The 16,140-nt window shown below is 47.0% G+C and overlaps 1 protein-coding gene across 1 annotated transcript in view; it reads right to left on the bottom strand.

Annotated features, from left to right (window-relative positions):
* The window catches only part of Htt (huntingtin), a 105,351-nt gene that overhangs the window by 54,052 nt on the left and 35,159 nt on the right, over positions 1-16,140 (bottom strand). The window contains exons 18-29 of the mRNA XM_019210296.2: positions 14,886-15,025; positions 13,344-13,407; positions 13,009-13,109; positions 12,479-12,625; positions 10,738-10,858; positions 10,424-10,500; positions 9,348-9,499; positions 8,240-8,442; positions 6,106-6,232; positions 4,293-4,420; positions 2,103-2,213; positions 337-414 (exon numbers count right to left, since the gene is read on the bottom strand). Of these exons, the coding sequence (XP_019065841.1) occupies positions 337-414; positions 2,103-2,213; positions 4,293-4,420; positions 6,106-6,232; positions 8,240-8,442; positions 9,348-9,499; positions 10,424-10,500; positions 10,738-10,858; positions 12,479-12,625; positions 13,009-13,109; positions 13,344-13,407; positions 14,886-15,025 (1,449 nt within the window). The remainder of the gene's footprint in view (positions 1-336; positions 415-2,102; positions 2,214-4,292; positions 4,421-6,105; positions 6,233-8,239; positions 8,443-9,347; positions 9,500-10,423; positions 10,501-10,737; positions 10,859-12,478; positions 12,626-13,008; positions 13,110-13,343; positions 13,408-14,885; positions 15,026-16,140) is intronic.

Raw genomic sequence — 16,140 nt, 5'->3', positions numbered from 1 at the left:
CTCTGCAATTCTCATTGTGACCTTATGAGGCCACTGCTATTGGGAAGTTTGGGTTTCCCTGTGGCTCTGAGACAAGGCTCCTGAAGCCAGACCCACAGAGACATTAAGACAAGGGTAACGTGGCAAGGGCCCATGCAGGTTCTGATGTTTTCTGTCCCCCACCGTGCTACACCACAACATCCCGGGAGGGAGGATAACCCCCTGTTGGCCCAATCATGAAGCAAGCCGGTGACAGCTTGGACCCCCTTGCCACCTCCCGCTCACAACCACAGCTTCTGAAGCAGAAGCAGCGTGTCCCTAGAGGGTTTACCAAGGACAACACAACAGCATTCTCACCTGCTGGACACAAATAGTAGCCATCATTGGTTCCCGACTAAAGCAGGATTTCAGGTACCCCAGGATCTCTTCAACACACTGGGAGAAGACAGCAAGATGATAAGTGACTCACATACAACTCATCATTGTGTGAATTGGAGACAGAGATCAAGGACAAATAATGCTTCATTTCAATTGTGTGAACCTCAGAGGAAAATCGAAGAAAGATTCTTCAATCTGCCATTCTAACTAGTTGCATCCAAAGGTCTTGTAATCCAAGCAGATGCATGAAAACCATTCTTGCAGTCTTTTATTCCTTAACTAGATTATCAAGTATCAACTTTGCCTTCAGGGCAGAAGTCAGAAGAGTGCTGCAGAATGAAAAGTCCTGCCTCACAGGGGCCCTGGACCTGTCCAACTGAACATGATACATGACCAAACTGAATCGTAGAACACAGCTCAGGATTTATGGGAATACAAAAACACCTAGCACCCAACAGTGAACCTCACAGTGAGGCATCCAACAAAGTCCAGCAGGCAGGAAAGAGGCAGGAAAACCCAATCCATAGTGAGGACTGTGACCAATCAGCCAGAAACTGCCCAGAACTGGCAAGATTTTAGAATTAGCCAAATACATTACAGCAGTTACAACCCCTGTAGCGAAAAGAGTAGAGACAGAAGAGAGATAAGAAAAGACAGACCAAACTTGTAGAAAGAATGACAGTGCTCAAGGTTTTACAGAGAAGGGACAACAACTAGAAAGCGTCGACACAGAATACTACCTAGCCTCTAAAAATGACCAATGCAGGGATCAGCTAGTACACAGGGAAAGCACAGGGACATCACAGAAGAAACAAAGGTATGGTGACTTAAAGCTAGGGAAACCCATACACAGATCAGGTAAGAAAAAGATTTAGTGCATCTGTATAGAACACACACAGTTCTTTTCTGCTTGTCACTATTCCCTAAACAACACAGCATAATGACTCTGACCCGTATCTACATTGTATTAGGCATCATGAGTCACCTCAAGAGGGCATGGGAAGACATGCGGATTATGTTTGAATATATCACCAATTTACTGGAGGGACATGAGCCCCAGTGGGTTCTGCTAATTGAGGGCTTGGGAGCCTCCTGGAACCACCCTGACAGACAGCCAGAGTCAAGGGCACTGCCCTTCAGGAAGACACACGTGTGCCATGACTCCCTCTGGCATGTACTATAATGATACGTGCTGGGGGCGGTATATACAACAAAGCAGATGGAGAAGCTTAGCAAGTGCAGCATCTGAGTGGGATGCAGTCTTGGGTGTTTACCACACAGCACTTTTCACTGTTTCCTACAGACTCGAGAGTGGGACAGAAAAGCTACTACACTTTGGAGCGCCTGTCTCTGCTGCTTCCTGAGGCAGGGAAACGGCCAGTCTCACACCTCACGGACTTGTGTTTTACCCTTTTCGACCAGGGAAACTCTAATGAGAAAATAAAGGGTTCTATATGTAGATTTTTAAACCCAATTTTCGAAAATAACCTGGTTCTAAGCTGATATGAGACAACAAACTAACACTGAAAGCAGGACACAAACAGAACTGAGCCCTACACACATTCCAGGGCCAGGATGTGACTGGGACTCAGGTGCCTGGCACAAGCATGTGGGCTCAGAGCCTGGTCTTCCTGAGCTCCTGCTGCTTCCTGGATGCACCTGGATATCAGGTCCCATCCCCACGTGCCCCCAGGGCACACATCAGGTGTCCTGGCCACAGCTCGGGGAAGAGGTGAGACACAAACCTTCCCAATGTCCTGCAGCGTTGCCAGCTCTAGAATCTGGGAGAGAACATCCAAAGCAGAGCGCAGGAACCCCCCAAACTTTTCAGTGCTGTTCTGAAGATCCAAGGTGACCTTGGCAAGGTGGAAGGAGAGAGCACACGGTTACTGGCACCGCCGTGGTCTGGTTATCTACAACAAAGACACAAATGCCGTGCGCTGCGGCGAGGTGCTTCCACCACACAGCCCACACACCCTCAAGTGCTCCCCACTTGCGGTGACTCTGGCCACATGCTTGTGCTGGGCACTGTGAAAATACCAAGGAAAGGAAATACAAAAAGGGCTATCTTCCAAGTCATGCAGACACCACGGAAAGAAACAATTCCTACCCTACATCATAGTCAAACAAACCTCGCCACCAGTATGTGGTAAGGTAATGACTCGATCTCGGGAAGGGAAAAGATGGAAGGGAGCAAGGCTGGAGCACAGGGACGGGCCCCGAGTTAAAGGCAGTATGAGCAGAGAAGCCCTCTCCGCATGGTGCTGTAGTGTGCCCACCTCTACTTTGCGGTGGCAAGAGGAACACGCTCAAAACAGCTCTGTCTTAATCCTTTGTAAAGTGTGGGTGAAGTTTTTAGCCTCCAAAATTATCAACATCCTTCAGGAAAGAAGCCACATAAAAGTTTATAAATGATTCTCCCTTCTAAAATGAGATGTTATCTATTAGTATAAAAGAAGAGGAATACCTGTGGACACATTTATCAAGAAATGTGTCAGAACTACACAAAATAAATTCCATGTGCTTTGGAGGTAATGAAGGATGTTTTAAACAGGGCAACCTTTGAGGAATGTAACTGTACTGTATACCTAAAATGTACCAGTAAACTCAATGAGAAAAAATAAATAAATAAAGTAAACAGGGCAACCTAACATCTTCAATGCCACTCCCTACGTCAACCGGCAAGTTAAACGTGATCTGACTAGAAAATTCTCTCCAGATTTTCTGGAACTGCCCTAGCCTATTGCAGTGTTCATGTGCAAAACATACGAGTATTGAGAAAATTTTTATAAAGCGGGGATACTGATCTCAAAAATACACTGTGAAGCTATGATTAAGCAGTGTGCTTCTAACAGATGAACAGACTAATGGAACAAAATAATAAATGGAGCTATAAAACGGAGCTAACGCTCAATAAAAGTAGAATTTTAAAATAATCACTGCAGAAACATGGATTGTTCAGCAAACAATGTTGGGGACCACTATTAGGCATTTGGAAAAAATGTGGACCCATACTTTGTTTCTAACAAACTGCAGTTGGATAGAAAATGATGAATAAAGGAACTGAAATCTATCTACAACCAAAACAAATGGCTCAAGCAGCTGCAGCCCCTCTAAAGTCCCACAGGCTGCGCTGGCACAGGAGCCCTCGCTGGCACAGGAACCTGCACTGACAGGAGCTGCCCTGGGCACGGCGGCTCGCGACCTGACATCTGACACAGGTCCTCTGTGGCTGAGTGCACTCTTCTCCTGAGGGGCTGCAATATGGGCTGTGTCAGACGGACCGGCACCAGGGTGCATTTCCATGTGCACCCTCTAAGCCCACCAGGCCACCTCCCTGTGACCCAGCTGTGAGTACTCCGGGTGGCACCATGATGAGCCGCAGCTGTGAGGACAGCCAAATGCTGAGCCCCAGAGCCCCCTCGGGCGACTCCAGAAAACAGCATGGTCTAGGGAAGCCTAGACATGACACCACAAACCACAGAGATTTCCTCTCAGTACCGTTTCAGATTTGTACAGCTACCATAAAGCAAGCTGAAAGACAAACTTGAACATACTAATTGTAATTCATACCTCAAAAGGCTAATTTAGCCAGGGGTGGTGGCACAGACCTGTTATCCCAGCTATATGGGAGGCTGAGGCACAAGGATCACAAGTTTGAAGTCAGCCTTGGCAACTTAGTGAGATCCTATCTCAAAATAAAAATAAGCAGGGCTGGAAACACAGCTCAGTTGCTCAGTGACAGAGGGATCAGCACATAGGAGGCCCCGAGTTCAATCCCCAGTGCAGCAAAGGGGAAGGGATGGGGCCTAACTTATCAACATGTATGATGTGTACACATGCATACCACCCTTCAAATCATGAGGAAAGCACCAGCAGTCCATAAGACCCATGTATATTTGCACATATATTTAGAAAGCAGCAGAGGCCAGTACCTTGTAGTTGGCGTGAGTAGCCTTCAGGACGTCATGCAACTTGAGGTATGAAGGAAGATGATAGAAACTCCCCAGTGATGAGGATTTACTGGCTATAACTGGCCCTGAGGTATCAGATTGTCGGGAGACTTTAAAAATATATAAAAAATGAACTTTTAGATCCACAGAAAAACTTGTCAAGTTTAAAAGAGATAAACTGGCAATAACTTTTAAAAGCACCCTGGGCAAGGGATTTAGCTCAGTGGTGCCGCTGCCTGCCTTGCAAGCACAAGGTCCCAAGTTTGATCCCCAGTACCAACACACACACACACACACACACACACACACACACACACACACACACTAAAAGTATCCTGGGACAAACAAATTCAAATCCTTCCTCACTTTTTGACTGATTAGAAATAATGAGAAACACAGGCAGAACCTAAGCCCTACAAATGAACATCAAACAGTAAAAAGCAGCAGAGCCATGGGATACAGCTCTATCATCCTGGCAGCGCAGCCATTCTGTGAGGTGTGGGATGGAACCCAGACCCTCTCTGAGGAACGCGCGGCTGACACCCAGCAACTCAGCCACAGCCTATCATGGAAAAGGGCACATATATTAGACTGATACACGGGGAATGGGGAAAAAATAAGAACCAAGACACATCATGTAAGGGTACAAGTTTCAGTGATGAATGTAAATGTATTATATACCTAAAATGTACCAATAAACTTAATGGAAAAAAATATTAGACTGACACTAAACACAAAAGTGCTTAGCACCATGTATATAATTAGTCTACTCCAGTTTTAAGGACTTCGGACTTGGAGTGCTTGGTTTCTTTAACTCATCAAAAGATGATTAGCTGCATAATGATACATTTGTAAAGCGTACTTTTTTTTTTGGTATTAGAGATTGGACTTGGGACCTTGCAAGCACATGGACCTGAGTTTGATCCCTGGAACCAAAAAAAAAAAAAAAGAAGAATATACCTTTTGAACAGGTAAATCTTTCTGCTGTACTCTAGATCCTTAGAAAATAGCACCTTTCGAAAAGCCTTAATATATTGGTCAAAGGACACAAAGCTTCATTTACAGATGGAGGAATGAGTTCGTGTCCTACTGTACAACACAGGGACTGGAGTTAATAACAACACACTGGGGACTTGAGTGTTTTCAGAGGCCTTGCTTTAAGCATTCTTGTCCACCCGCCCCTCTACACTGTACACAGGTGACCATGAGGTCAGGAGACAAGGCTACAGGAGAGCCATCCAGCCAGGGGTCCAGGACAGAGCAGCAGGTGCCTCCTGCTTCACCCCTCATCTCCCAGCATCCCTACAAAGAGCAGCCAGACAGTCAGGACTGATGTGTGCAGCCATGCTGATATTCTAGGCCCTGTGTTCCGTTGTTTCCCCAGGTGAAGAAGCTGCTCCACACATCTGTGACTTTCTAGGCCCCTCCAACAGAGATGACTCTATCCCCCACTGTCAACTTTGAGCTCTTCCAAATGTAAAGTTACCATGTCCTACTTAAGAATCCTTGGGATCAGCGCTTTCACCCCACATTCATCCACTCCTTCCTGAAAATCAGGAGTCTGCTGCAGCAGTGCTTCTGGAAGGATCAGAAAGAAGGCGAGCAGAGTCCTTGCCAATATGCCCATTAATCAGCCTGGGACCTGAGAGCATACCCAGGGTAACTTACTCTGACTCAAGTGCTATGCACAGGATTTCCACTCTGTCCCACCAACTGCAACAAGGGCAGAAGCTCAGTACTACCCACACACAGGACAGATGGCACCCTGTCCTCCCATCCCAACACAACTGCCTACCTGCACTCGCCTCACTGCCCTTCTTGGGGCTCAATGGCGCAGAGGCTTGCTCTCCTGGTTCCTTCTCCTTGCCCTTGCGGCGGATGGGACTCAGGGAAGGAGGATTTGTCAGAGAAGGCAAGGCTGCCTAAAGTAGAAAACCAAAACATGACATAAGTACAACCCACAGAGAAACCAAAAACTAAAAACCTGATATGCAACTTTACCATACATTGAGAGGCACTAACTCAGGCAATTCATTTTGGTCTTGGAACCCCTGTTTACAGAGGCAAACACTGAAAGTAGGTCATTGACATTCACTCCCACAATAATTCTAAATAGTAGAAATGGCCCAGAACTTCCTCACAGGTGCTCAGGAATGGGCTGGAGACAAAGGGCTCTCAGGGAGTCTGGGGGGGCCAAAGCCACTGGAACCCCAGTCCCTCCAATAACAGAGAATCAGGAATTCTACGTGGGCCAAGGCATGAACAGTTACAAACTTTCCAAGTGAGGAAACAGGCTTGGAGATGAAGTGGCTCACCATGGTCACAGACAACTAACCCCATGTGTTCACAGAACCCACACATTCCAGTCCTCAGGAGAGAATACAGAACATCCAGGCTCCCATACAGAGGCAGCAGGCATGGGACAGAGTGAAGAAGAGATGACAGTGGGACTCCAAGTCCCAGCTCTGCTGCTCATGCCCTCCCTGACCTCCGAGAAGTGCCAGCTCAGTGTCTGGACCTCAGCAGTGGAAGCCACAACTGCAAGGTGACGGCAGCTGGAGATGACTGGGTCATGGGGTGGAGGTTTCCTGGTGCTCACACACTGAATAGGCAGCCCTTGCGCCATGCTGCCTTGTTCAGTCCTTGAGCCACTGCTCCACAAAACTGTCTACATTTGTAGTTGCTGAAAACTAAACAAGTTCCTAAGATCCTCAGCCACACTTCAAGAGCTCAGGAGTCACATTTGGCTACTATCCTGGCCAAGGTGGACATGGGACAAATCCACAATGGCATGGGGTTCCTGCTAGTTGGCGATGGCCCTCAGAACAGAGGCAGCAAAGGCCAGATGCCAGAGGCTCTAAGGGGTGGCATGAAAGGTTTACCAGGACATTGCTGAGGAACAGCAGCAGGGAATCAGAGGAAACACTAGGCATAGGGGAGGCAAACTGGAGATGGCTCAGACCAGGAAGATGAGACTGGCACAGAGAGGGAACATCAAAGGGTGTAGGAAGGTGTTACAGTTTGGACCGGGAATGCTTCCCAAAAGCCCACGCATTGAAATCTCGGGCCCTAGATAGTGGTGCTAGCTCATGTTTGTGTGTGTACACATTATGAAGTGGGCCTAACTGAAGGAGGCAGGCCACTAGGGGCATGGCTTGAAGGGGATGCTGCTGCCCCAGCCCATGCAGCTTTCTGCTTCCTGGCCCCCACAGGTGAGTAGTTTCCTCCAGGCTGTGCTTCTGCCATGATGCTCTGCCTGCCTCACCACAAGTCCAACAGCAACAGGGCCAAAGGCCCATGGGCTGAAGCCTCTGGGAACACAGGCCAAAGTCACCCTTTCCTCCTTTTATTTCTCTCAGATATTTTGTCACAGCAATGAAAAGCTGAATAACAGAAGGGAAAGGAAATGGGATGGAAATTTAAAGACATAACCCAGGAGGAAAGAGTCCTTTGGAGGGCGGTTCAGAAATCAGACAGGCAGGGGTTAAGGAATGGATGGGTGACACAGGACAGGACCCAGTGTAAGGGGATCAAAGAGGCTCCAGCAAGAGGGGGTCCCACCAGAGAGTACAAAGTGCTAGGTGCTGGGCTAGAAGGACCAGAGACAGCAGCTGAAGTAGTAAAGGAAGTTATAAGGGAGCAGTTTAAAAACGAGAGGCACAGGAAAGGAAGTGGACTGATGTACCTTAAATGCACTATGCAAGTAAGCACCTATCACAGAGCAAGGCTTCATGCCCTCAGGAGCAGCAGTAACTCAGTAACTGCTGAAATCACATCCCCAGCAGGAACAGGCCTCACATCTCCATGCTGAATGTTCCATGCTCATGCACAGGATAGTGAAAAGAGGAAGGGATAGCCCACTAAACGAGCTGTTCCAAAAGCCCCAGTCCTCACCCTGGCCTACAGCAGGGCCCTGAAGAAGCTGTTACCTTGATTGCTGGCCCAGGAGCCACGTCGTCCAGGACATGGGCACAGATGTTGATCACCTTCAGCAGGTGGGAGAAGAGCTGCTCCACCATGGGTACCAGGGTCCGGTCCCCCAAGGCAGGCCACACCTCCTCCTGTCTGGTGGCAGTGGGGTTGGCTTCTTCTTCAGAGGCCCATGAACTCCTCAGAGACTTGGGGGCACTAGCTGTGACACAGGTAGACACATTACCCAGCCTCCACAGGTGGGAAATGGAAACTGCTGAGGGGACATAAGTGATACAGACCCCTCTATGCTGAGAGTCTGAGGGACTCTGGGACTTGAAGCTCAATGGACACCTCAAATTCAGCATGGAATGACCTCTCCAATCTGCATGCCTAATTGCCGTGATTGTTACCACCATATGCTAGACCAGGATGTGTCTGCTACTCCAAACCGAGGCTCAGGTGAACATCAGGTCTGGCGATTCCATCTCCTCCAATCTCTTGGCCACTTCCCTCCAACCCAAAAGCTGCACTTGGAGCCGGAACTTCCATAATGAACTCTAGCCCTCATCAGCAGCTGGGTGCCCCTCAAACAAACCTGTCAGTTCCTCATGAAATTGGCCAACACAGCCTGGTTCCCTAATCCACCCCCATCCAATTTCAAAGGTCTCGACTCGCCTTGCTGGCCACATTTTCCACTGTCATCCCCAACCTTAGGTTACATTCACAATGGCTCCCATGCCCCCAGTGGCACACAGCTTCTCACATCCCTATGCCTTCACACACGCTGCAACCACCTGGCGGGCACTGTCCTGCTGGTATCTAACTATGCCCACAAATTTACAGTGGGTTACAAGTGCCCTGTGCTGCCAGCATCCCTTGCCAATCTGTAAGCAGAGTGAGAATGGAACCTACGAGGCACACCTCCCACTGGCCCCGGCCTGCGACACAGCCTGTCAGATAGGGCTCCCACTGAAACGGGCCCCAGGACCCAGCTACCGCCAGAGGAACCAGTGACCCCTGGCAACAACTCAAAATGTTATCTCCTTCATGTGCGTCCCACCGTCACCCTCATGAGGGAATCACAGCTCCAGTCCTGGGGTCCCTACTTCATCTCAGCACCAGTACCTGCAAGCAAGTTTCCTGCCAAGATCAAGGCATCCTGATGGGCAGAGATGTCCATCGGGAACCAAGCCGAGGAGAGCAGGGTAAGAATCACGGTGGCCATTCCAACGGTGCAACACTTCCTGGACTCATCAGAGGTGCTCAGCGGGGGTGCTCTGGAAGTAGACAACTGAAGGTCACATCAGGGAAGGGTCCAGGGAACAGTCCTGCCTTTCTCAGAGCTACAGAAGGAAGGCACGTCAGAGACACGTTCTACCAGCTCAGAAATTCATTCTCCTATTTGTAACCAAGTAGTACACAGCTCTATAAAAATACACTTGGGAAATAAAACAGGTGGTAGAGCTGATAAAATGTTCTGAATTACGTATTTATTGCGGCAAATTCTTAACTTTCTTTGCATTGTGATTTGGCAAATTTTACTCTACTGCCAAACGTTGTTCAGAAGTCAAGTCTGGTGCTGGACCTATGCTAGATTGTATCAGCAACCATTCTAGGCTAAGCACGAAGCCTACTCAGGCCAATTAGCTGGCCACACACTGACACACACAAGACTCCTCAGATCTACACCCACATGGGAAGTGAGTCAGCTGAAATTTCTCAATCTTCGCTGAAGACAGGAAGGATTGCTTCTCAGGGCTGCAGAAGAGTTAAATTATGCCCCAGTGGCTCATAGGCCATCTAGGAGAGGAAGACTATTTGTAAGTGAAGTTGGAGAATGGAATAAAATAGATCCTAAAGTCTAGGCCTACAGTTCCTCACAATTCTATATGCTAGGTCACACCTGATTTTCAGTACATAGTAATTCTAGAAAGAAGCCAATGAGAACAGTTTCTGCCAGCTTTCGAAAACTCTTAAGTCGACCTATAGATCCCCAAAAATACTTAAGAGCTTGTGGCATTCATTAGCATTTCCAAAAGTTTCTTTCTAGTTTTCACCTCTAAGCGGGCAGGACACAAGTAGGCATCAGATACTATTTCCAAAATCCAAATTGATAAAAGGCAGAAACAGCATAAAGGGATCCCAGTGCCCACGTTTGTATTACGCATGCCTGCAGACAGGCATACAATGAGGATACATACCCACAATGCCAACCTAAGCTCCACACACAAACTGGAAAGGTGGCTGAAAGAAGACACAAAGCTTCGCAGCATCCAAACTACAGAAGAAAGGAAGAAAAATTCACTCCCAGACCAAAAAGGCTGAATACTCTAACAGTGAGTATGCATCACTTTGATAGTCAGAAAATAGTTTACTATTCCTTGGAATAAGCCAAGATTCTGCGGACAAAGACACAGTTCCGGAGCAAGCACCCCAAGTAGAACTAGGACACAGTGTCTCCCCCACATGACCTCACACCACCCAACCACACGGGCTCCTGGCCTGAAGGACTTACCGTGAGTGCACGCGTGGTGGCCGTGATCAGCTCGTGAGAAACAGCAGCAACAACTCTCGAGAGGTTATTTTCCATGGTGACATCTGCTATGCTTGGGAGTAAACTATAGCCTCTATAGATCCTACAAGGAAAACAGGGACACTTAAACTCTTTTAGATACGACATTTTTCAAAATCAGATGGTGCTATAAAGTTCTATATAAAAGTAAAGCAGTCTCTTGCCTTTTACTTTAGACACTAGAGATTAAATCTGGTGCTTATTTGGGGGTAAAGGCTGAATTCCCCCTCCTTCCTCCCAAGCACCCGCTCCCTGCAGCACTTGCTATGTGAGCCTCACAGCCTGCCTGCCACCCCATGGTCCTCCATGCCAGAAGCACCTGAAGCCACCCAGACTCCCAACCAAAAGAAATCCCTTTCTCCGTGACCAAGTCCCCAACAGGCTCTTCCAGTGGGCCATTTGTGTCCCATGCTTCTAATCCTTTTTACTTCTACTCCTACAAATTGTACAGGTCTTGTTCACTGAGACAACAACAGAACTCTCAAACATCTGGGAAATCTGATTTCTCCTCTCCCCATAGATTCTATCAGAGCTGACAGTAAAGTGGGAAATATAGCGGCACAACTGGTAATTGTGTCCACCATGAAGGGAACAAAAAAAAAATCATAGTTAGGTAACAAGAGGTCAGACAAGCGCAGAACTAGGAGAATTTTCTAAGTAGCAGTTAGCAAGCAATTGTAATACAATAGTAGACTCATCTATAATGGCAACTAGTCATCCTCTGAAATGGCATTAGAAACAGCAATTTACTCTACATTTATCAAATTCCCGAATCCAAGACACTTGTACACTTGTTTCTTATCTTAAAGGAATACTTATGCTGAATCTTTTCAAAGGAAATAGTGGTTCAGAGATTAAACAAAGGAAAGACTCTGAGGGAAAAATACTAAGAAAGCCTAGAAATTAGTCCCATGTGTGACTTTTTTTTCTTTTGGTACTAGGCATTGAACTCAGGACCTTGTGCCTGGCAGGCAGGTGCGGTGCCACTGAGCTAAAACCCTGACCCCCAGGTGTGACTTTTAAAACTGGTCCTTATATGAGAAAAGATGGAATTTATTTAGGAATACTAACTGCAAAATTTGAAAAAGCTGAGTTCTAAATTCAGGAAAAAATTATCCACTGTTCATTAAAGCTTTAAAGTTATTTAGTCAAGATCTTTAAAAAACTGCCATTTAGCACAACAGAGGGTATATCAGAACTTGTTTCTGAAATAACATTTAAGTGATAGAGTTGAAAGCCTGACAGCCTCATTGTCACTTCTGTGGCCTTCTCTGCAAACTCATTTTCTGAAGCAACCTGCACCTTCACAGACACATTTCTGTTGTGCTCCTGCAAGAGCTGTCACACCCCACGCTCTCACCATGCACTAGCACTAGCCCGGCTAGTAATGATTAGCAGGTGACAAAGCACATCCTCCTCGCAAGGGAAACAAATTATGGGACAATGTTCAGTGGCCAAGTTTACAGAAGGCACAGTAAAGCCACACACCAAAACCCGGCTGGCAGTCTGAGGAGTGTTATGACAGGCAGTCACCGCGGTGCACCTGAGGCCATGGTAAGCACACAGACGACAGGACGAATATCCCAGCAAGGGAATGGGATGCCCTCAAACACGCTGAGGAAAGCCTATGTGGTAGAAGGGAGAGCCTGGGAAGACACAGGAGGCGTAAAGGCATGGCACGTACCTCGTGATGGTGCTGACGGAGAAGTGCGAGGGAGGCTGTGTTTCGTGCATGAGGAGCTTCAAGTGAACACTGCTTTGGTCTCTTGCCACAGCCACCACTGGATCAGCCTGTCCTTGGTCACATTTATAAAACAGCTTTGGGACAAGCCTGCCGTGAGAGAGGCTGGTTTACTGGGAGCACGAGACCCTCGCCCACGCTCCCCCTTCCCCAGGGCAGCCACGCTTGAAGCCCTGTCGCAGGGGCATCCCCGGTGGAGGACTGAAGGGGTTCCTTTTTGGTGCCATTCTCTACATTCCAAAATGCTGACAATCCAAGTGCATCACTTTTACAACAGAAGGTTCGTGTTTGTTTCTGAACTGTTAGTTTAGTGAATAACTTTTTTGAGACTGTTAAGAGTAGAATGGCTGAGAATGAACTCAAACCCGGGAATGCTTCCTGCCACCTCTGGGTTCCTCCTGCTCTCTCTCCCCACCCTCACACTGCTCACACTTCAGCCAAGAGCAAGTGTGGAGAGGAAGCTTGAGTAATACCTCACTAATGACGCCGCGGCAACGTGTCGCACCCTGGGGTCTTCATCCCCAAGCAAAGAGATGACAACATTACTGAGTACCCGCTCTTGCAGTTTTAAAAGCTTTAGAGAGAAAGATAACAGAAATAAGCAATCTCTGCACTTGATTACAGGTAAAACATTTGGGAAAGATCAACATCATTAATCTTACATTCATACCATACAGTCACAACATTCATAAACTAAGGCACGAAACGCCTACCAACACGACATTCAGAGGAATCTCACACCCTGGGAAGCCCTACTGCATGCAGCTCTGGGAAGGCAGGGCACACTCTCCCCAGAGGAACTACTTACTCCTGTATAATGATGAGCACCTCTGTGTAAGCCCTCTGCTTTGGCCTCCAAAAAGCTCACCAGCCTGACAAAAGAACAGTCAACAGTGAAGTCACTCAGTCACTCAGCAAACATTCAGAGCCAAGCTGTGGTGCGCAGGCAGCTGGGACACAAAGCGGTGCTGAGGCGGCACTTCATGAAAGGACAGAAAGACCAGCAGGCTTAAACACGGTCCACATCCCTCACCCAATTCCAAAATCAGTGAAACGGACTGAGGATGTGGTTTTTCTTCCAAATACATGTAGCTGCTACCCAGCAGTGCCCTGAGTGCCCACAGAGCCGCCCCAATGCCTTTGGCCGGGAGGCCGGGAAGCTTGTCACAGAGCCCTCACCCACTAACAGGCACGCCCCTCACACAGTGGCCCTAACTGCAGGGTGGAGGCGAGAACATCCCTGCCTGGGAGATGTCCCAAGGAATAACCCACAAGGCCTTTGGTGGCTTAAAAAAACAAACACACATAAAAAAAGAAAACAAAAACAAAAGGAATAATGAAGATCAATTTCCATTCAACAAGAAAGTTTTGCAAGGAAACATCTCCAACCAAAACTTGCCATTAGAAACCAAAAGATGAAACATATCAAAAGTTATTTAATGGCAAAAAAATACAAGCCAGCCATCTCCCCTCGAAATTCAAAATAATAGTGACTCCATACATTCTTTTTTTTTTTTTGGTACCGGGGATTGAGCTCGGGTCCTTGTGAGGCAGGCAGTAGAACCACTGAGCTAAATCCCCAGTCCCCCATACATTCTTTCCGAAAGGAGTAGAACAGGCCAGGCATGCTGGTGAACACCTGTAAATCCAGCACTTCAGAGGCTGAGGCAGGAGGACTGTGGAAGTTCAAGACCAGCCTGTGCTACAGTTAATTCAAGGCCAGCTGAACTATATAATGAGACCCTGCCTGAAAAACATCCCCCAAAATAGAAAAACAAGTAGAACTGATAAAAGCTGTATTTTTTACAAAAGGGTAAGATAGGAGCTGTGAATACAGCTCAGTGGTAAAGCATTTGCCTAGCATGTATAAGGCCCTGGGTTACACACCTACACAGAGAAAGATGTAAAAACAAAAAAATTTTTTTTCTTCTAAAGTTTTAAGACAAAAGTAAAAAAAAAAAAAAACCTCCATCCAGACACTTAACTAAGACTATGACAAAAATCTGTATCTGTACCTCTATGTAAATTTTCCAGTAAGGCCAAAGGTCTGTCAAAAATAAAAATCCAGAGAAGGGTGGGGGAATGTAGCTCAGTGGCACCATGCCTGCCTTACAAGTAAAAAGTCCTGAGTTTGATTACGGGTACTGAAAAACAAACAAAACAAAAAACCCCAAAGAAACAACAACAAAAAGAACCACTAAGAAGGTGCAATCATGTGCTCTAAGCCACTGGTGTCTGAAGGGCAGGACTCTCTTCCAGCATCACTGTGTCAAGTGACCTGGGGCTGTGGATTCCCGACTGGGACATCCGAGATCTAGCTCATCAGGCCTGATGAATTTGTCACACTCACCTGAAGTCCATTTCTGCCAGGGTCTCCAGGAGCTCCGTCCTCACTAGCCAGTAGGAGCTATCCCTCAGGGCCAGCAGGTCCACCAGCAGCTGCAGACCCAAATCACTGTAGCTGCTGCTGCAGAGACTCATGACACAGTGCTGAGAGTGGGTATAGGCAAAAGCATGTTAGTTGCTCAGCAGCACCGGAATGTGTGAGGCCGGTGCCCTTTCACAAACATGTGCTCTATGGTTTTTACACTGCAACAAGATGCTGCAGGCTCTCAGAGATACTCATTCACTCTATCTCACAAAATTCAAGTTTACGAGTAAATGTGTCCCTTTCACATAAAAGTTGTTTATTTCACCCTCTTGTTTCTATTTGTGTCATGGCTTCACATCCTAAACAACAATCAATGTGTGATTAAAAAAATCAATTTTGGGACATGTAATTGGTTGCAATACATCCCTAGCACCATTTAAAATAAGCCTCAGTACCAGGGTAAGGGCAAGGGGCCCAGAGCAGGGAACACCCTGTGCCTATTCTGGCCCGTTGCTGCACGGGGAACAGAGGGGCCCTCTGCTTCTGTGTCCCCTGCAGCCTCTGAATAGATGAGGCACTGCCACATACATGCTGACAAACAGGGATACAGCCAGCAGTGTGACTATGCCACTGACACACGCCCTCCACTCAAGACCACGTACACTGGACTTGGCATAAAACTGCAACTAGAGAAAAATTACTATCAGGCCGTGAAATTCTTAAAGGGGAGATACTCCATAAATTTGAATTACAGGTGTTTAGTTCTGATTTTTATTGGCTAATTTTTTTTGGGCTGATCAATTGTGACTTATGAGTCTGCTGATAAACAAAGGTTCCATGTGCTGTCACATAAAGAACTGAAGCTCTCCCATGTGATATAAAAAACAGAGTAAGAGGGCCAGAGGTTTAGCTCAGTGGCACCATGCCTGCCTCATAAGCGCAAGATCCTGAGTTCAATTGCCAGTACCAAAAAAAACAGAGTAATTCTTATGGCTCACTTTAACTCTTAAACTCTAGGGACCAAATACAGGATTTTTTTGTGGGAGGTACGGGGATGGAACTCGGGACCTTGTACTTGGCAAGACAGGCGGGGCACCACTGAGTTAAATCCCCGGCCTCAAATACAGGATTCAAAAACAAACAAACAAACAAACAAACAAACAAAAAACGCACATATTACATTTAGTAATATAGCAAGGTATATTTTTAAAATATCATTTTATTTTTATATTAT

This window comes from Fukomys damarensis, unplaced genomic scaffold (assembly GCF_012274545.1).
Source record: "Fukomys damarensis isolate Sample0158 unplaced genomic scaffold, DMR_v1.0_HiC HiC_scaffold_35, whole genome shotgun sequence".
Taxonomy (NCBI): domain Eukaryota; kingdom Metazoa; phylum Chordata; class Mammalia; order Rodentia; family Bathyergidae; genus Fukomys; species Fukomys damarensis.
The sequence above is the reverse complement of the archived record's forward strand: the minus strand, read 5'-3'. Positions and strand labels throughout refer to the sequence as shown.